At 43.2% G+C, this 21,364-nt stretch overlaps 1 protein-coding gene across 4 annotated transcripts in view; it reads left to right on the forward strand.

The window, feature by feature from the left end:
* Positions 1–3,992: 3,992 nt before the first annotated feature.
* The window catches only part of mta3 (metastasis associated 1 family, member 3), a 52,448-nt gene continuing 35,076 nt past the window's right edge, over positions 3,993–21,364 (forward strand). For all 4 annotated transcript variants that reach the window (XM_083788041.1, XM_083788038.1, XM_083788039.1 and 1 more), the window contains exons 1-9: positions 3,993–4,323; positions 7,227–7,294; positions 8,378–8,471; positions 10,384–10,510; positions 11,402–11,465; positions 15,562–15,679; positions 16,920–17,022; positions 19,003–19,102; positions 19,420–19,608. In XM_083788041.1, coding sequence (XP_083644167.1) covers positions 4,296–4,323; positions 7,227–7,294; positions 8,378–8,471; positions 10,384–10,510; positions 11,402–11,465; positions 15,562–15,679; positions 16,920–17,022; positions 19,003–19,102; positions 19,420–19,608 — 891 coding nt within the window. In that variant the 5' untranslated portion in view covers positions 3,993–4,295. The remainder of the gene's footprint in view (positions 4,324–7,226; positions 7,295–8,377; positions 8,472–10,383; positions 10,511–11,401; positions 11,466–15,561; positions 15,680–16,919; positions 17,023–19,002; positions 19,103–19,419; positions 19,609–21,364) is intronic.

Raw genomic sequence — 21,364 nt, forward strand, 5'->3', positions numbered from 1 at the left:
CACTGGTGGTACTTGAGCCCCCCTCTGGTGGTACTCAGAGGAGTGAGTTGCCCAAAAAAGGAGAAAAAAGACAAAAGTGGAATGAAATATTTATATTACTACAGGTAGTTCTTCTGACCAAGCAATTGGTTGAAATATGTTCTCCAGCCATGCTGAAATGAGCACGACAGCACACCTAGCCGTTAGTAAGATTTGAGAACGGGTTAATCACATTAGAAATATCATCAGTTGTGCTGATTTCCTGATTAGTGATTAGACAGAGTTTTGTCAGAGCAGCAGCATTATTGGCTTATAGGAATGGAACAAAAATGGCAGGTATATGCTCCTGCATTTTTAACATGTATTATGGTGGTACTTGGAGAGCCAAATATATTCTGAGGTGGTACTTCAGTATAACAAGGTTGGGAAGTGGAACCAATGAGCTATAGCACCTGGCGCCCGCTTTGAATGTATTAGGTTATTTATCACTCGAATGCAATCGAGCCATGGCAGGCTTGCCTGCAGCCTACATGGCTGCGGAAACACGGAAGTGAAATTACTGCTGCCATAGCGAAAACATCGTGAAACTGCATGACTTACGTTTAGCCGGTTAAAGGTTTAATGACATTCATTTTAATTTCTTTTTCTTTTTCTTTTTTCTTTTAGGTTTTATGACCTCAATTACACCCAAAAAACCTGAACTTTGAACATTCAGTGGATTTTCTGTGGTCTGAAGTTTTCTTTGGGGTTTTTTGGGCCTTTTGAGCTACAATGAAAACAGGCAACACAGTGAAACAGTGACATCTGCTGGCAAATCCCATTGACATATATGGGATTTGCAGTAAGTGATGTCACTTACTGCCGGCAAATCAGAGCACCTGTTTGAGCCAGAAAACCCCAGATCACAGAAAATCTACTGAATGTTAAAAGTTCATGTTTTTTGGGTGCAATTGAGATTAGAAAACCTAAAAAAAACAAGAACAATTCCAAAACCTTTTTTTTAATGTCACAATCCCTTTAAGACTGATATGAGGTTAGGGGACTCACGTGGCCGGTTAAGACTGATATGAGGTTAGGGGACTCACGTGGCTGGTTAAGACTGATATGAGGTTATAGGGGACTCACGTGGCTGGTTAAGACTGATATGAGGTTAGGGGACTCACGTGGCTGGTTAAGACTGATATGAGGTTATAGGGGACTCACGTGGCTGGTTAAGACTGATATGAGGTTAGGGGACTCACGTGGCTGGTTAAGACTGATATGAGGTTATAGGGGACTCACGTGGCTGGTTAAGACTGATATGAGGTTAGGGGACTCACATGGCCGGTTAAGACTGATATGAGGTTATAGGGGACTCACGTGGCTGGTTAAGACTGATAGGGTTAGGGTTGATTGCATAATAATAGGGCCTAAATGGAAACAAGGAAATGTTTTGGTGCTATCCCTTTTGGACTAAAAGTGTTTGACTGTATTCTGTTGCTGTTTTTACATTTCTGTCTAATAAACTCATCAATCAATCAATCAATCAATCAATCAATCAGGTTAGATTTAGGGTTATGGTTAGTAATATTCGGACAACGTGCAGACCAACGCCATGTCGGACGTCTCCGCATCTCCAAATCGCAGCCAGTCGGCTTGCATTGGAGTGATATAGTAACATACTGGTGATTATCGGTTGATTTTAATTTGAATCCGCTAGCATTATAGAAGGGTCCAGACTATATGCACAAATGAATGGATATGCGAATTGGCGTCACCACCAAGGTCCTCAAAAAACTACAATATCACTGCCAACCAACTGGAACCCCACAGATCCAACAAACGGACATGGGGAGACAGGGCCTTTCGCAGTGGCTGCTCCTTCTCTTTGGAACTCACTCCCAACTCACATCAGAGCTGCCCCCACCTTCGAAATGTTCAAAAGCACACTCAAAACCCACCTTTTCAAACTGGCTTTCCCTACATAACCCCCCCCCCCCCCCCCTCACACACACACACACACACACACACACACACACACACACACACACACACACACACACACACACACACACACACACACACCCTTCTTGTTTGCCCCTCTTTTGATTTTATTTCTAGTTTTTAACCTTTTAAACCTTTTGATTTGTTTTCTAATAAATATGTCTGTACTTCTTCCTGTAAAGCGACTTTGGGTACCTAGAAAAGCGCTATATAAATCGTATATATTATTATTATTATTATTAAAGGTATATTCAGTGATTTCACTTAATTCAAATATCACTTATTTTTTTGTTTTGTTGTGATAATCCTCCCTACTATAGAGTGTGCTGACCATATAAGGAGTTCCTCCCTGTCCCCAGTTAACCCCTGGGGGTCAAAAAACCTTAGGTTTCGTTTTTGACTCTCTATCCTGATTGGACAAAAGGCTGGGTCCCACAGCCAAAAACGAAACCTAAGGTTTTTTGAGTGAAATCACTGAATATACCTTTAAGGGGTAGTGCATGGATAGAGTGGATCAGAGGTCCTTTGACGAATCAATGAGTTTCATTTCATGACCCAGTCTATACCATATTGCCGCACAGAACTGCCAACTGCTAAAAATGGTGGAATCAGAAAAAAACCGTACAAACATAATATGTGTCTTTATCCCTTCAGGCTTTTTCCCTAATAAAGAATATGTGTTAAAAGGAGCAGAAAGAAGCTAATGCTTAGCCTATAATGTCCTACCCTTTCATTATATTAACATAAAAAATCACACTCGTGTGAAGTGAGGGGCGCTCCCATCGTACACCAATCATGACATATAAATTAGACATACACTGTCTTGCTCAAACACTATATGATGTAAAATTCTCCATCTTTGTCAATGGGAATTTAGTTTGTAGGCTATATATAAATGCTCGCAACAATGCAGAAACGGAATTAAAGCAACAACAAAAAAAACAGAGAATGCAAAAGTAAACAATAACAGAAAAAAGAAAGAAAAAAAACACACATACATAAAACAAAAAATATTAAAATAATAAAGCTGATGGATATTCAGGGAAATTCAAGTATACAGTTCATATAGTCTGCTCAGTTTAGACAGTGCCTCCAGTGTGTGCCTTCCAACTTATCCCATTTGAATATGGCTATACTATTGAAAATACTTTTCTCTTTATTGATATTTAAACTGTGGCATAGGCCTACTTGCTTATCTCTTCAGCAGTTCATTCCGTTCTGTTCTTTGACTATATATAGAGAAGTGTCTATTTGTACGTCTCTAAATGTTTTGATGAATTGAACATGGTGGACCCTCTTGTAAACAAGTGTAATGCTTTGTGCTTGAAATGTACTGTAATTCTGCAAACTGTTAATAAATAGTTCAATCAATCAATCAATCAATCAATCAATCAATCAATAAATCAATTCCAAAGAGTAACACTGCAGAGTGCAGACTGAAACCGACACTTTAAAGATGTGTTAAAGGGACACTTCACCCTTTTTGCAAAAAAATATATGTTAATGACGTTTAGAATCTTAGAATCCATGACATCAGAGACACTGGGCTCACTGCTACAATCTAAAATATCTCAAACCACATATTACACACATAAAGACCCCAGGAAAGTGTTCTAAAGCTCCTAAATGTCATTACCATATATTTTTTAGCAAAAAGGGTGAAGTGTCCCTTTAAAGCAGAAACTAATGTGTGACTGTGAGCATATAGCCATAATATGCAATATATTGCACGTATGCCTACTGTGCACACCAAATATATATATATGTATTCGGATGTGGATGGCGGGGCGGCGGGAGGCATACCGGTGCACATAATGTTATGTCTGCATATGCAATGCATAGGATATAGCTCCGTACTGTATTCTGTGTGTGTGTGTGTGTGTGTGTGTGTGTGTGTGTGTGTGTGTTCGCGCGTGTGCATATGCGTGTTCGCGCGTGCGCGCTGCACAGCAGCAGCAGCAGCAGCAGCCACTAACCCACGCCCCCCCCCCCCCCCTCCCTCCCACCCACAGCAGTCTATGGTTTTCGGATTGATCCGACTTCTTTGGCGTGTGTGTGAGTGTGTGTGTGTATGTGTGTGTGTGAGTGTGAGTTCACTGTATTGTATCAGGCTACCGGAACGAGGAGGAGGAGGGGGGGGTCCTTTTTTAACCCCCAAAATAACTCGATCGATCCACAGATTCGAGGCTCCTCGCGACCCACACCGTTTTTATTTTTTTTTAGTTTTTATCCTTGTTTTTGTATTTACTAAAAGCTTTTTTATGGGTCTCATTAATTTATTCTATTTTTCTTTAGTTTATGGTTCGCGTTTTTAACACTCCGGGAGGGCAGAAATGGCGGCCAACATGTACCGGGTCGGAGGTATGTCAGTGTGGATTCCTATTTCTTAACCAAACACGAGTTTTTCTCTTTTGGAGGGGGGGGTGGGTGGGGGTGCTTTTGCTTTTTTGCGCGGCTCAACGTGCACCGATGTCCCGCGGAACGCACGGCGGCGGGACCGTGCCCTGCGTCGGCACCGGTCCGGGCCAATCGATCCGGACGGAATAGTAGCTATTTTTGAGATATTTGGGATTGAAAACGGGTCAGGGCCTCGCCAGCAGCAGCCAGCTAGCCGCCAGCCTGCTGCTTGCTACACGGCTAGCCCACATTGTAAACATTTTTTTCTTCCTCTCCACTCTATTGTTGATCAATACAGTCGCCCGTTGGATCTGAGCGGCGTAATTGCGTGTACAAAACGGACGGCTGTGCGATAATAGCACATGTCTTTTTTCTCTTTTTTTGGGGACTGGGATGTGTGTATTAATCAGTGATCGATATGTTTATTAATAGTCATGGATACTGGGAGGGTGTGTGTGTGCGGGGGGGGGGGGAGACAGTGAAATTGCCTTTGTATTCAATGTCTCCTCTACTGGCATGTATCCATTATTACACAGTCAGTCCCCCTTCTGCTTGCTCATTTTAGCAAACGTTAGCAGCAAAGCTTCTATACGATTTACAGATACATTGATCTTTATTATTGCATCGCCTTTGTTTGCATTGATCGAAACACCAACCAACGTTGGTCGGCGCATCCCCTTTTCCTTATCGCACACAAACGCAGTCATAGTTTGTTTGCGATTAGGTTTTTATTTTAAAGCACGACTGACTCCTCCGGAGGAATCCGACGACATCACATTATTGTGTCTCATTTTCATGGCGTCGTCCGTCGTCGCGTCGGCTGGGTGAATTAATTCACTCCCTCGCAACAACAATTACAGTCGATACAATGTATCTAATGTGCAGCTGTTTGTTTGTAGCCCAAACAACGAGCAGCCAACCCATCAGGCACAGTAGCAGCCCCCCCCCCCCAAAGAAAACAAACAAACAAACAACAACATATGGGGGGTAACGGCGTATCTTTTTGTTTGTTTTTGTTTAATTCTAAATTCGATACAATGTATTGGAATGCGGGTCACGTGGTGCCATGTCACTACAGTCACACACACTTGTCATGGCTGCGTTGGTGTGCTTGCTTTGGCCCGCGAGTTCAGGGCAAAAAAAAAACGGAAACTCCATGACTCATGAGTCTAAACAAGACAGTAGTAGTAAAGTACACTACAACACTGTCTGTCTGCGCGTAGTTGGACTTGGGTCCAACTAACTCCAAAGTGTGTCGCTTGCCGAAAATAAATAACCGCTTGTACTGGAAGCTAACAATTAGTCGCACGTCACCTTCCTACTACTACTACCACTACTACTAGGTTGAGTGACACCGTATAGTGGCCTTGTTGGCCGGGGTTGAATGAGGTTGGATGGGGTTTGGTTGAGGCCACGTTTCTGTGACTCTTGACAGTGGGAGAACTACTAGGCAGGACTGTGTGGGTGACTGCAGACTGTCTGTCACCTAGTGGGGGCTCCTTCATGGCCTCACCAATGTGTGTGTGTGTGTGTGTGTGTGTGTGTGTCACAGTTTGGATAGATAGATTGATAGATGGATAAATACCTTTTAAAATTGATCCCACCGCTGAGGGGTTAAGATTTACAGAGTTTTCAGGTACAGAGTAAAGGAAAGCTAGGGATGCATGGTTTTGACATTTTGGCCAATACCCCATTATACTGTAATTGCATGGTCAAAAAAACTGATACAATAGTTTATTATTTGCAGTAAGGTTTAGCTTTACACGACCGTTACACAGTTCTGTGATTCTGGGTGCAGATGTAGACTTGTACGGAAACGGTGTATTCTAATTCTAATATTAGGCTACTGGTACAGTAACAGCCTACTGGCAATGCAAACATTGATTGATTGAATACGTTTCTTAGTCAGAAATGTAAACGCATGCTGCGTTAGGTTAGGCTACAGTCAGGCAATTAGGCTAAAATGATTCGTTCGAACAACTTAAAAAATGTAATATTTTTACTGAATGTTTTTTTTGCCAACTTCACACACGGCATCACAAAAGGATTTCTGTAGGTTCACGTTCAAACATACATGTTATATAAAATAAGTTAACATAACGCTAACGTAACCAATATGTTATTTTGACCTCGGTTCTCGGATCTTCTATTTAAAGCAATAAAGCCTTCAGGTTATTGTCTTTAAGGGCACCTGTTATGTTACTAGTTACTACTGTTACCCCTCTGAACATCTCCAGTTGGGTACGACCTACGAAGTGCCTTGCCCAACGGCGCAGAAGTAATTGTTGAGGGGCAAGTGGATTGAATTGAAAGGATTAGTGGACCTGAACAGAATTAGTGAAGGGAGCATGGCGGTGATCTGACAGTGTGTGTGTGTGTGTGTGTGTGTGTGTGTGCGAGCGTGTGTGTGCGGGCGTGTTTGTGCGTGCGTGCACTCTTGGGGGGGGTGGGGTGGGTGGTTAATTAAGAGTGAGAGTTAATTAATCCGCATAATTTTGTGCCTTTCTTCCTGGTTTCAAGTCCAGCTCATGACTTTTTGCGCTGCAGTCGTCGCCTTAACCACATTTATTAGTCAATGGCATCGCAGACCAAATATCTACTGTATATAAGACTCACAACAGGCTCTTACTGTGAGCTTATGGAGCGGCTACTTTTGGATGACACCGTCATATTACAAGGGAGCATACTGTACATTTGGGCATCACTCTATTTTGTCTCTCTTTCTCCAGCCTCCACGCCACTGTAGTCTGGATAAAACGGAGATGCAGCCTTTATTGAAATTAATTCAGTAACAATCAGTAATAATTGTACAGTACGGTGTTGTGACCATGTATGTGTGTGTGTGTGTGTGTGTGTTTTCATTTCAGATTACGTGTTCTTTGAGAACTCGTCCAGTAACCCTTACCTGATCCGACGGATAGAAGAATTGAACAAGGTACTGACTGAGGTATCTTGGTACAGTGTGTCTGTTTGTTTGCGTGCGTGTCATCGTGTGGTGTTTGCATTTCAATGTGTGTCTCTGTGGCTCTTGTGCCTGGGGGGAATAGCTTGGATGCTTCTCTGTTTGGTGCCTCTGAGCCCCTTTCCTAGTGTGCGTGTGTGCGTGCGTGCGTGTGTGTGTGTGTGTGTGTGTGTGTGTGTGTGTGTGTGTGTGTGCGTGTGTGTGTGTAATCTGATGCAATGAGGCAGATGTTACTGAGCTTGAACTGTCGTTACGTTGATATGGCAACCTGTCCGTGATCGGGGACACACCTGTGGGTGGGTGGGGCGGTGTATGTGTTGGGGGCTGGGGCGGGGGGTCTCTCTTCTTTGGCTTCTCTGCACACACACAGTTCCCAGATAGCTGTGTGGGGTTGTCGTAAGCTACCAGCTTTATTATGCGCACATTTTAGACTGTATATATACACAAACTCTTATAATTACCATACCAGGTGGATATATGTAATCATAGACATGAGTAATTATACGCTTGGCTCTGTAATACTGTATATAGGATGAACACGTGCAAACTAGGCCTACATGGAATTCCAGTCAAGGGATCTTGTTTCAAGATCCGGGTATAGGCCTTTCCACGGCCATTAAAAAATAGAAAAAAATACTGAATGAGAATTGGAATGGCTCAGTTCTCAGAAAAAAAGAATAAGTTGTATTGCATAGAATAGATGATGCAATGTCAAGAAGACGTTTGTCGCCGTACTATCCACACACTCCCCCCCCCCCCCCCCCTCACGGCATTCTTCTAATCTCAAGACTAGTCGATAAGCCTGTCTGCCTAATTGTACAGTCAATCCATCAATCATCCTAGACTGACTGACAGGCTGTCCCGCTGGTCCCGTGCTCCCATTATAGCGAACATATCGCGAGCAACACCACGCAAAGGAAAGCGGCGCCCGCCCGCCCGGGGGTCCCTGGGGAAATCAGCAGCCCCGCCGTTGCAGCGAGGTGTTGCCTCGCCACAGACGCCGGTCTCGGTATACCGCCGTGGCGTGACTCTGCTTGTATGTTTGTGTTTTTTTAGACGGCCAGTGGGAACGTGGAGGCCAAGGTGGTGTGTTTCTACAGGAGGAGAGACATCTCACACAGCCTCATCCAGCTCGCAGACAAACATGCAAGTCAGTACACACACACACACACACACACTGGTTAAAAATTCTAATTTCACAATATTTCGTAGAGTTGTCCCGATATCATTTTTTTCAGACCGAGTACGAGTCCAAGTACTTACTTTTGAGTACTCGCCGATACAGAGTACCATAGATGCAGATGGATCTCCGATCTACACTTTGTCGGTTGTCATTTATGCTTGTAGATGTAACCGATACCGATTCCAGTATCGCTGTCGGAACAACTCTAATATTTTGACCAAATTTCCTCAATATCGATGTCCATGTTGTGAGCCTCTAGGGTATATTTAACCCATTCTGACCTGAGATCAGATTCACACAAGGTTACCACTGGACACACACTGGTCTGATGAACCCATTCTGACCTGAGATCAGATTCTAAAAATGTCAGTCGTTCTTCGATTTTTCAAAAAATAGCAGACCTACAAGCTTGTATCGCGCCACTCGGTGGCGCGATATGAGCTTGTAGATCTGCTATTTTTAAATAGCTAAAGCATAACATGATGCTAACACCAAAATGGGTGCCCGGTCAGAATGGGTTAAGTTATTTTTGAAAATATTTATATAAAGTATCCTTATGTAAGTATAAAGTAAGTCTTAAGCGATTAAAACTAGGAAAAGACAACATTTATGGCAAAATCTCAGACCATACTCATCTCATCTCATATCACAATATTGATATGAAAACGATATATTGTCCAGCCCTAACACACACACAATCTTGTGCTTATGCTGTAAATATCCAGGAGCTTTTCTTTTTCCGGTGCCATGCTTTAGACATCGTAATATTTATTTCCATAAACCTTGGCCACTGTATTTTTCTTAACATCAAGGCTTCAAATTTGGTGAATTTTACATGCTGTTGTTGTGAAATTGTACTGGCGGTGAAAGTAAGGAGGAATTCGGACGATTAAATTATGCCGTTATAAATATGTGCCAGCCGAGTAATTTAACTGCCCACGAGATGGCTTTTCTTTTCAGCAGATGAACAGTAGACGGACATCTGTTACCTAAATTAAATGACCACCATCATAAAATAATAGAATAAGCAGCAAAATTATTGCTGTAATGAACTGCCAGCGATTTGTTTTTGCCATTGCCGACTGTTTTCTTTGCCTACAGATTATGGTTCCTTTGTGTGCAGCTGTAGACTGTTTAGTGGGTCCAGATATTAGACGACCGCTCTGTGGCTGCTTGTGCTGAAACGTGTCGTCCCTAAGGGCCGATTCATACTCCTATTTTAACGCTGTTTCGGCGCTGTAGTGCCGAAATGATTTCGGCTCGTCAGAAATTTTCAGTAGCACCGAAGAGCCGACTTTAGGACGGTCCCCGCCCCCCCCGAACCTCAAATGACGTCAAATTGTAGGCTCTACAGCGCCGAACCGACTTTTATTCGGCTCTAAAATAGGAGTATGAATCGGCCCTAAAGGCCAATGCAACTCCTTGCAACATTTATCCCCAATGGCAATTTCAAGGAGTTGCATTGGCGTGGACAGGCCTTAAAACCCATTTTGACCTGAGATCAGATTCTAAAAATGTCTTCTACATCCTGACAGTTTTCTGAAAAAGCTATGTTTCTATATGTCAGTCGTTATTCGATTTTTCAAAAATAGCAGACCTACAAGCTCGTAGCGCGCCACTCGGTGGCGCGCTATGAGCTTGTAGATCTGCTATTTTATTTCAATAGCTAAAGCATACCATAATGCTAACACCAAAAGGGGTTGCCGCCCCAAAATGGGTTAAAATTGCGTTGTTCCAAAACCCCCCAAACTGTCCCGCATGTTCAACTCCGCTGCTGCGAGACCGACCGCGCTTTCTGCCCGGGACAGGGGAGGCCGAGTTGGGGGGTTTACGGGTTTACGCCGCCTCAATTTGGTCTGTTTTTTGCCGTTCGTTGCAGAGGACCTGGAAGAAGAGAAGGAGACCCCGCCAGACACGGACCTAACAGACAAACAGAAGCACCAGCTTCGCCACAGAGAGCTGTTCCTCTCTCGGCAGTACGAGAGTCTACCCGCCACACACATCAGGTAGACACACACATGTGCACGAACACACACACACACACACACACACACACACACACACACACACACACACACACATGTCAGCATCTGCCATTGGCAGGCAGTACCCATGGGTAGTCGCTCGTCCAGCCATGAACATCAGGATCAGCCACTGGTCACTGCGTTGCTGCTGTTGTCGGACAGAATCCTTGTATCTCCATGTTTCAAATGTGTGTTTTTTGTTGTAATGTAAATTAATGCCCTATTTTGTTGTACAAAGTTTTTAGATGTGCTATTTTTTTAATCATTTTGAAACTGATAATGGTTAAGTCTGCCTGTAGATTTTATAAATATTTAACCAATGAAAAGTATTAACATAAGCTTGTAAGTGACTAATGTCTACATTGTATCAATTTTGAACACAGGTTATTTTTCCCATTTCCAGAATAGAAACAGTTTTGGACGTACAAGGTTTCTACCTATAATCTGTTCTCTCTTAAAGGGCCACTTGGGGTTTGTATGTGTGTAATATGTTTTTTTATTTTTAGATATTTTAGTCATGACGCCATGTTCATGACCAAAAACCTGTCATGAACTTGGTCTCACTTCCTTCCTGGACTACAAAGTCACACCTCCATGCAGCCTCCCCGCTCTCAACAAGGAGGGGAAGTGCACTGAAGCATCATGGGCATTGTAGGAATTCAGCAATCCAGTCAAACACACACACGGACTTCTTTATTCTTCTGGCCATAGGGTGCAAATTTAAATTTGTGCTACCGTCATCTACTACAAATACTATTAACATTGAGTGACTGCTGTTTCTTCCAGCAGTGAAATGTCCCCTTAACAGTCTGTCGTTCCGAATCGTTCATAATGTTTCTCTGACTTTGTATCTCCCTGTGTTTCTCACCCTAGGGGGAAGTGCAGTGTGGCATTATTGAATGAAACTGAAGCAGTGCTCTCGTACCTTGACAAAGAGGTGAGTTTGAGCAGCAGTCCCCTTTGATTTGGTTCTGGTTCACCACAGATGTGCACTGAGCCATTTAACCCATTCTGACCTGAGATCAGATTCATACGAGGTTACATACTGGACACACACTGGTCTGATTAACCCATTCTGACCCGAGATCAGATTCTAAAAATGTCAGTCGTTCTTCGATTTTTCAAAAATAGCAGATCTACAAGCTCGTATCGCGCCACCGAGTGGCGCGATACGAGCTTGTAGATCTGCTATTTTTCAATAGCTAAAGCATAATATGATGCTGACACCAAAATGGGTGCCCGTTCAGAATGGGTTAAAGCCAGAACCACTGAGGTGAACATAATCCATTTCATGCGACAGGTGCTTGTCAAAGTCTAAAACCGTCTTGACCCTTTGGTGTGGTTCTGGCCATTGAATTCCATGCGTTGGGTCAACGTGGGTCAACGTGCAACAAGACATATCGCACCGCAGGGACAACGCTAAAACCGCCTTGACCCTTTGGTGTAGTTAGGACTTTAGTCTTGTAGATAGATAGATAGATAGATAGATAGATAGATAGATCTTTATTTGTCATTGCAACGTGTACAACGAAATTAAAAGTGCCAACCAATCAGTGCATCATATCACAAAACAACATACTGTACAAGCTAAAACAAAAACACACATGACTTCTTGTTATTGCACAACCCCAGCAGCACTATTTAATCGCACAACAAACCCTTATTGTACTTAAGATAGCAGAGAAACTAAAAAGTGTCGCAGCAACAGATCATTGTTTAGCAGCATTGAGTGCAACTACCGCTGTGGGATAGAAGCTGTTACTGAATCTGTTGGTCTTGATCACTCTGTACCGTCTGCCTGATGGCAACAGTTCAAACAGTGAGTGAGCGGGGTGGGAAGTGTCTTTTATAATGTTCAGAGTTTTTTTATGACAGCGGTCTCTGTGTAGTTCTTCCAGTGTGGGGAGAGGGCAGCCAACGATCTTCTGTGCCGTATTTATGACCCCCTGGAGCTTGTATAGTTTTATAAAGTCTTATATATAATAAATGTTGGCGGTAGAGGACAGGATAGCCTCCACCTGTTATGTGGGTCTATTCTTCACTAATGCTCACTATCGGCTTGTTCCATCTCAGAGGTGGGCTGTGCATGGCTCCAAAAATGTTTTTTTGTTCTAAATTTCCAACCTCTTCATTGTTGAAACAGCGGCTACTATTTTAGCATACCGGTAATAATGTCACCACCACCTCTAACAAAACATAAATACAGAAACAATCTGGATTTGTCTGGAGAAAAAAAATGTGTTTAAGATATTATATAATATCGTTACATGCTTAAAGTCCCGTTAGTCCGAACATGTATTAAAGGGATTGTGACATTAAAAAAAAGGTTTTGGAATTGTTCTTGTTTTTTTTAGGTTTTCTAATCTCAATTGCACCCAAAAAACATGAACTTTTAACATTCAGTAGATTTTCTGTGATCTGGGGTTTTCTGGCTCAAACAGGTGCTCTGATTTGCCGGCAGTAAGTGACATCACTTACTGCAAATCCCATATATGTCAATGGGATTTGCCAGCAGATGTCACTGTTTCACTGTGTTGCCTGTTTTCATTGTAGCTCAAAAGGCCCAAAAAACCCCAAAGAAAACTTCAGACCACAGAAAATCCACTGAATGTTCAAAGTTCAGGTTTTTTGGGTGTAATTGAGGTCATAAAACCTAAAAGAAAAATAAAAATAAATGAATGTCATAAAACCTTTAAGGTTGGCGAACATGCACTGCTCCCGTGCTTGCGGTTATGTTTAGGTTAGGGTTAGAGATAGGGATAGTAATTTCGGAAAACAAAGAACCTTCTGACTAATGACACGGCACCTAATATGTATTCAAAACTACTATGTAAGGGAAATGTCCCTATGCAACTAGGGGAAAACAGCATGGGTCCATAGTGCTCCTCTTTGGTCCACTGGTTCTGGTGGAGGTGCCCTCATTAATTGGACTTGTTGTGGTCTCGAAGGGTTTTGAGGACATTGAACCTTGAGCTCATCATGAGGATCGATATCTATTATTTGATTTCTCCCGCTGCTTTTGTTTTGCCCGTGTGCCTCGTGGCCTCACAAGTCTGTCAGATAATCTGCTGATTTGAAATGTCAACTCGGGGTGTGATTGTGTGCACTCACAAAAGATGCTCATTATAAGACTGCAATTACTATTTGTCACTGTAGCAATTATCCCTATCATTGTTCTTTTTCTCCAGTTTGTTTTTTGTTTTTTCTGCCTGCCTGCTTGCTTGTTCAGGGGAGAAATACAAATTTGACCTAGTGTAAATGTATGCATCTAAATGTCTCAATAGGAGAGCATCTAAATGTCTCAATAGGTGAGCATCTAAATGTCTCAATAGGAGAGCATCTAAATGTCTCAATAGGAGAGCATCTAAATGTCTCAATAGGAGAGCATCTAAATGTCTCAATAGGAGAGCATCTAAATGTCAATAGGAGAGCATCTAAATGTCTCAATAGGAGAGCATCTAAATGTCTCAATAGGAGAGCATCTAAATGTCTCAATAGGAGAGCATCTAAATGTCAATAGGAGAGCATCTAAATGTCTCAATAGGAGAGCATCTAAATGTCTCAATAGGTGAGCATCTAAATGTCTCAATAGGAGAGCATCTAAATGTCTCAATAGGAGAGCATTTAAATGTCTCAATAGGAGAGCATCTAAATGTCTCAATAGGAGAGCATCTAAATGTCTCAATAGGAGAGCATCTAAATGTCTCAATAGGTGAGCATTTAAATGTCTCAATAGGAGAGCATCTAAATGTCTCAATAGGAGAGCATCTAAATGTCTCAATAGGAGAGCATCTAAATGTCTCAATAGGAGAGCATCTAAATGTCTCAATAGGAGAGCATCTAAATGTCTCAATAGGAGATCATCTAAATGTCTCAATAGGAGAGCACAAATTCAGCCACCCCATTGTAAAAACGTATACATTGTAGTAACATACTCTGCCATTCTCACGAATATAAAGTGCGTTATAAATAAATCCATACCGATAGGACAAAATATAAATGTATTCACAGAATAAGTTACATAATACAGCTTTATTGAATCGACATGATACAATTATAATGTATTTTTTTAATATATATATATTTATATAATTTGCTGCTCATGTCAATGAGTGCTTATGCCATATTTTATACTTGTTGTGCAACAGTGTCGTGCAAAAATGGCAAAACAAACTAAATGTTTAATCATCCTCATGCCTCCAATGCAATGTTCTGAAAAACCCTACAATTTACAATTTACAGACGCTCTTAATCCAGAGCGACTTACAATAAGCAAGAACAAAAGCATGGGAATACATCACAAAAAAGCATTTATCATAGAACATGCGTAAGCTAAGAAAGTAACAGTTGAATGTCTATATTATGAGACTATACATATAAACTATATATATATATACTACTATGCTATACATATGTACTATGGCGTGCTATGACTATATACAATGCAATTATAGTGCTGTCTACATAACATGCTATAAGTCTGTATCAGATGCTATCTAAGTCTACAGAAATGCTATCTAAGGGGGTACAGTCCTAGATTCAGGATATGATATTATATAGTACTTTATTGTCAGTTCACACCGAAATCTGTCTTGAGACCCAGCAGCCTTGTATGCAGAACACACACTTAACCCATTCTGAACGGGCACCCATTTTGGTGTCAGCATCATGTTATGCTTTAGCTATTGAAAAATAGCAGATCTACAAGCTCATATCGCGCCACCGAGTGGCGCGATACGAGCTTGTAGGTCTGCTATTTTTGAAAAAATCGAAGAACGACTGACATTTCTAGAATCTGATCTCAGGTCAGAATGGGTTCATCAGACCAGTGTGTGTCCGGCGGAAACCTCGTAATGAATCTGATCTCAGGTCAGAATGGGTTAACACTGAAGATAAGGATAAGATGGATGGGGGGATGGGGGGTTACATTTTCACCGTTAACAGAAGCACATCCTTCTTGTGTTTTCTGTCATTCTGCGATGCGTCTTCGTCTTCACGTTAAGTGTTCTTGTCATTGACGTGTTCTTTTGTAGGATACGTTCTTCTACTCCCTGGTGTACGACCCCACACAAAAGACCCTGCTGGCAGACAAAGGGGAAATCAGAGTGGGGCCACGCTTTCAGGCTGATGTACCCGATATGCTACCAGAAGGTAAGATACACACACACGCACGCACGCACGCACGCACGCACGCACGCACGCACGCACGCACGCACGCACGCACGCACGCACGCACGCACGCACGCACGCACACACGCACACACACACACACACACACACACACAGGAGTTTTTTCTTACAGTAAGATGCGTGCACGCACACCTGGGTTCGATTCCAATTCAGAGGGCTGCGATTTGTTTATCACATTCTGAACGGGGACCCATTTTGGCGTTGGCATCGTGTCGTGCTTTAGCTATTTAAAAATAGCAGATCTACAAGCTCATATCGCGCCACCGAGTGGCGCGATACGAGCTTGTAGATCTGCTATTTTTGAAAAATCGAAGACACTTTTAGAATCTGATCTCAGGTCAGAATGGGTTAATAATGAAACTGTCAGGATGTAATAGACATTTTTAGAATCTGATCTCAGGTCAGAATGGGTTAAAAATGTTCTTGTCTATTTTCTTGTCTATTAGCATGTCTATTTTCTCTTCTATTTTCTTTGTCTATTACCTTGTCTATTTTCTTGAGAAGAATTACTGATCCATCACGATGCATATTGATCCCGATAATGCATGATTTATTTCCCCCTCACTGTGTTAAGTAAGTAAGCCTTGCCGAGCCACGAGGCCCCATAGGGGCAGGAGCCTATCTCCTGTTTCTGTAGCGTGAGGCAGCTTGATGTACAGGTACACCCCCTGCCTGGACATGACGCTAGTATGTCGCAGGGGTCTTACCCCCAATCCAACCCTTGATGCTGAGTGTCAAGCAGGGAGGCACTGGGTCCCATTTTTAGAGTCTTTGGTATGACCCGGCCGGGGATCGAACCCCGACCTCCCAGTCTCAGAGCAGAACACTCGACCACCAAGGCCCCGTCACTCACTGTGTGACTAATATTAATTAATATTAAAATAATTTTAGATTTTTGCATTGGCTATTCAAAAATAGCAGCTATACAAGCTCACAGTGTGTCACTTCGTTCACAGCTTGTACATCTGCTATTTTGTTTTTTTTTCTTTCTTTTTTACAAGTGAGAAGTACTGATTTTAGAAGGCATTTCTAGAATCGGCCTCAGGTTAAAGACATTTGTGGTTACACACACACACACACTCACTCACTCACTCACACACACACACACACACACACACACACACACACACACACACTCACTCACTCACTCACTCACTCACTCACACACACACTCTCTCACATGTACTTTTGTGTCACCCAGGTGACGTAGACGACAGAGACCAGTCCAAGCTGGAGGAGAAGCTTTGGGATCCAGAGTGTCCCCTCACCAACAAACAGATAGACCAATTCCTCGTGGTGGCACGGTATGACCTTTAACCTCTGACCCCTAACAGCTCAGAGACCTCTAACTTGTCCCGAATGTTATGATGACCCTATAAAGCGCTTTCAGAAAAACGAGTGGCCCAGGAAATGAAAACCCAATGCATTCTCCCATCGGCACTTCTTATTTAATTTATTTAAAGACGGTTATGCCGCGGACAAAGCCAACTCGGATCGTGACAAATCATGACAATGAACACAATGTTTTGGGCCGATCAAATCATTAGAAAGAAGAAAATAAAGGCAGGAGACAACACTATTTGTTTTGTTTTTCGTCTTATAAATTATTTGATCAGCCCCAAAACATTGTGTTCATTGTCATGATTTGTCACGATCCGAGTTGGCTTTGTCTGCGGCGTAACCGTCTTTAAATAAATGAAATAAGAAGTGCCGATGGGAGAATGCATTGGGTTTTCATTTCCTGGGCCACTCGTTTTTCTGACAGGGGGAGGGACTGCGGCGCTCTATAGACTGGGGTTTCTGGCCTAGCCCATTCTGACCTGAGATCAGATTCATACGAGGTTTCCGCCGGACACACACTGGTCTGATGAACCCATTCTGACCTGAGATCAGATTCTAAAAATGTCAGTCGTTCTTCGATTTTTCAAAAAATAGCAGACCTACAAGCTCGTATCGCGCCACTCGGTGGCGCGATATGAGCTTGTAGATCTGCTATTTTTCAATAGCTAAAGCATAACATGATGCCAACACCAAAATGGGTGCCCGGTCAGAATGGGCTAGAGGAGCGGTGCCTGCAAACGCAACGCGGGGTCCTATTGGTGCCCGCGTGAGCATGGCGATGGATCCTATTGGTGCACCGATCTGAGCACCCGCCGCACAGTTATTGGTTAGCGAAATACAAGGAAGTGGGCTTCCTATGCAAATCCTCCAATGCTTTTCCTTAGGGTTTCGCCTTTATTTTATATTTCTTTATGGAGGGACAGACAGTAAGTAGGCTGGCAGGAAATGGGGGGAAGACATGCAGTAAAGGCCGTCGGGATCGGGAGTCAAACCCGCGGCACACTGCCAGACTGGACCATTGAGCCATGGCCCAGGCCAGGGTTTTCTTTTTGAGCCGAATGCAAACCGAAATGAATGCCTGGGTACCGAGGCTATGATGACCTCAACTCTTCCTAAACTCCATATTAACAACCATTTGGTGTCTCTGAGCAACTACTTTAACAATATTTTGCCAATTATGTTGCCAAAAATAATTTATATAGAGCATCGCAACCAAGCCACCAGAACCGCACGCAGAGAATGATTGAAGCCTCAGAATTCCACATTTGGGACGCTACTGAGCAAGCGTATATTATAGTTTGAAACACTATAGTGTGCCTGCTCTGTTGACTCCAACATTGGAGCCAATCCAGGAAGTAGAGACGCTTCTGGCGTTTCCGGGTGCTTTTTATGCAGTAAAGCAACCTTCATTGAAGTGAATATGTGGGGTCAGCCGGGCAGGGCCGTCCGCTCTCTAGATATATTATGTATCTATGCTCACGGCAACGTGGCAACGTGGCCTGTTGTGGGCTTGTAAATCTGCTATTTACGGTGGACAAGTCTGCTAGTGAGTGAATTGTCCCAGATTTGCTGATTTAAAGGAGAATAATGCCCCAAACCATATTTTGTATTATTTATTATATCACATAAAGAGAATGATATATTTCGTTCATATTGTTCAGTACCTCTGTTGTTATCCAAGCGGGGAGCGTTCGCTATACCGAAAGTCTTACGAGACTAGACTTTGCACATGATTTCATACTAAAGCGTTCTTTGTCAGCAACATTCAGTTTGTGGGCAACACACAGTGGTGGGCTCTAATACCTCAGCCAGTACAAAACGTACAAACCATATGGCCATGTCCTTATGTTAGAGATGGTTTCTGAGGAGGCCGTATGGTATGTCGAGTTAAGCTCATTAATAAGCTAATTAATAAGCTAATTTAATTAAGAATCATTTTCCAGGGCGGTTGGGACCTTCGCTCGAGCGCTGGACTGCAGCAGTTCGGTCAGACAGCCCAGCTTACACATGAGTGCAGCCGCGGCCTCGCGAGATATCACACTGGTGAGTCACACACACACACACAGACAGGCAGGCCCATACACACACACACACAGAGACACACACACACAGGCCCACGCACACAAACACACACAGGCCCATACACACAAACACACACAGGCCCATGCCACAGAGATATCACACTGGTGAGTCACACACACACACAAACACACACACACACACACACACACACACACACACAAACACACACACACACATAGGCCCATGCCACAGAGCCGCACGTTGCACAGGGATTCAATCAAATCAATCAACCCGGCGTCTCTCCTCTCTGCTTTGCACTCTCCCCTCAACTTTGGCAGTTCCACGCGATGGACACGCTGCATCGCCACGGTTACGACCTGTCCAGCGCGCTGAGTGTGCTGGTGCCGGCGGGCGGCCCGGTGCTCTGCCGGGACGAGATGGAGGAGTGGAGCGCCTCGGAGGCCGGCATGTTCGAGGAGGCGCTGGAGAAATACGGCAAAGACTTCAACGACATCCGACAAGACTTTGTGAGTGTGTGTGTGTGTGTGTGTGTGTGTGTGTGTGTGTGTGTGTGTGTGTGTGTGTGTGTGTGTGTGTGTGTGTGTGTGTGTGTGTGTGTGTGTGTGTGTGTGTGTGTATGTGTGTGTGTGTGAGCGAGCCTGAGGCAGAAGAGAGTGTGACACTGTGACGCTGTGTGTGTGTGTGTGTGTGTCTGTGTCTGTGTGTGTGTGTGTGTGTGAGACCTGTGGAAGACTCGGTCCCAATCTTCTGCCGTAATCTGAACACTCACCTATTCAGACTCCACCTTAGCCCGCAGCACTTGCCCTAGCCCCGATGACCTTGCAGGCTTTATGCAAAGGCTAAAAATATCATTCAGATGGCGTGTTATGTAGACAGATGCCAGGTTAATTTAGACCCGGCGTCCTAGTGTCTGTATAGTTTCAATGTACAGCTTATAGATACTTTTGATATTATACTATTGAGACTTAACCCATTTTGGGCGGGAACCTCTTTTGTTGTTAGCATTAAGTTATGCTTTAGCTATTGAAAAATAGCAGATCTACAAGCTCATAGCGAGTACCGAGGTCTGCTATTTTTGAAAAAATCAAAGAACGACTGACATAGAAACATAGCTTTTTCAGAAAACTGTCGGATGTAGAAGACATTTATAGAATCTGATCTTAGGTAAAAATGGTTTAATTATAGATCCCTGGTTTACCTATGACGCTAGATTACTATTTCTATGCATTTGATGTTTACCTTGCTTACTGTAAATCACTCTGGATTAAGAAGATCGTCTGCTGAAGGCCTACATTGTTATATTGTGGCTGCTTGAGAAAGCCAGGTGCTCATCATGAATTGTTATTACATTACATATTACTGGTTGACTGTTTTGGTCACACGTGCTCCTGAAATGTAATATGTGTGACCTCGACATATTATAAGGAGCGTTTGTGCGAGTGCAAATAATTGTTTTTCCCTGAGTCGAGGCCCACCTTCGCTGTATATTTGCCAGTTAGTATAGGCTTAACTCGCTATGTGCCTGGCTTGTGATTGATTGGACTCAATCAATAGGTAGGCTCTCTGTAGGAAAGTAGGTTATTGTTTAATTTGTGTAGTTGGTTTTCTCGACGGCACAACAACGTAGCAGGAGCAGTGCTTTCTGTAGCCGTCCATAATAACCGGTTGCAGTGGCTGAGGAGATAGAGTTTGGGACTCTGAGGGCTGTATTTTGCGTGTCTTAAGTACCAGGTCTTATTCCCTAACTTGAGTAAACTAAAGACCTGGAGGCGTGGTCAATGCCATTTGGCTATTCTGAGTGGCCAAAGAGCATTGATCACGCCTCCAGGTCTTTAGTTTACTCAAGTTAGGGAATAAGACCTGGTACTTAAGACACGCAAAATACAGCCCTGAATGTTTCCCGGGATGATGATCCTCCCGTTCATAGGAGATTTTAGGGATGGGGGGGGGGTTACGGGGTACGTGGGGGGGGGGGCCCCCCCTGGTTAAATATATATATTTTGTCAATTGTAACTTCATAACTCATTTATATTTTTCATTTCATTCATGCTTTGTGACGAACAGTTTTGCAACATTACATGATTGACATGGACATGACTCGCATGCTGATTGGCTACACAGCGGCTCCCAAACCCTTTTGGCCATGCACCCCCTGTTACCTCCCGACCTAGCTGATCTGATGCATCCCCCCACATGGAAATATAAATTGCATAAGCTACATAGACTAGAGACATATATTTCCTTTTTTATCCACATATATGA

This window comes from Protomyctophum parallelum (assembly GCF_964188405.1).
Source record: "Protomyctophum parallelum genome assembly, chromosome: 17".
Lineage (NCBI taxonomy): Eukaryota > Metazoa > Chordata > Actinopteri > Myctophiformes > Myctophidae > Protomyctophum > Protomyctophum parallelum.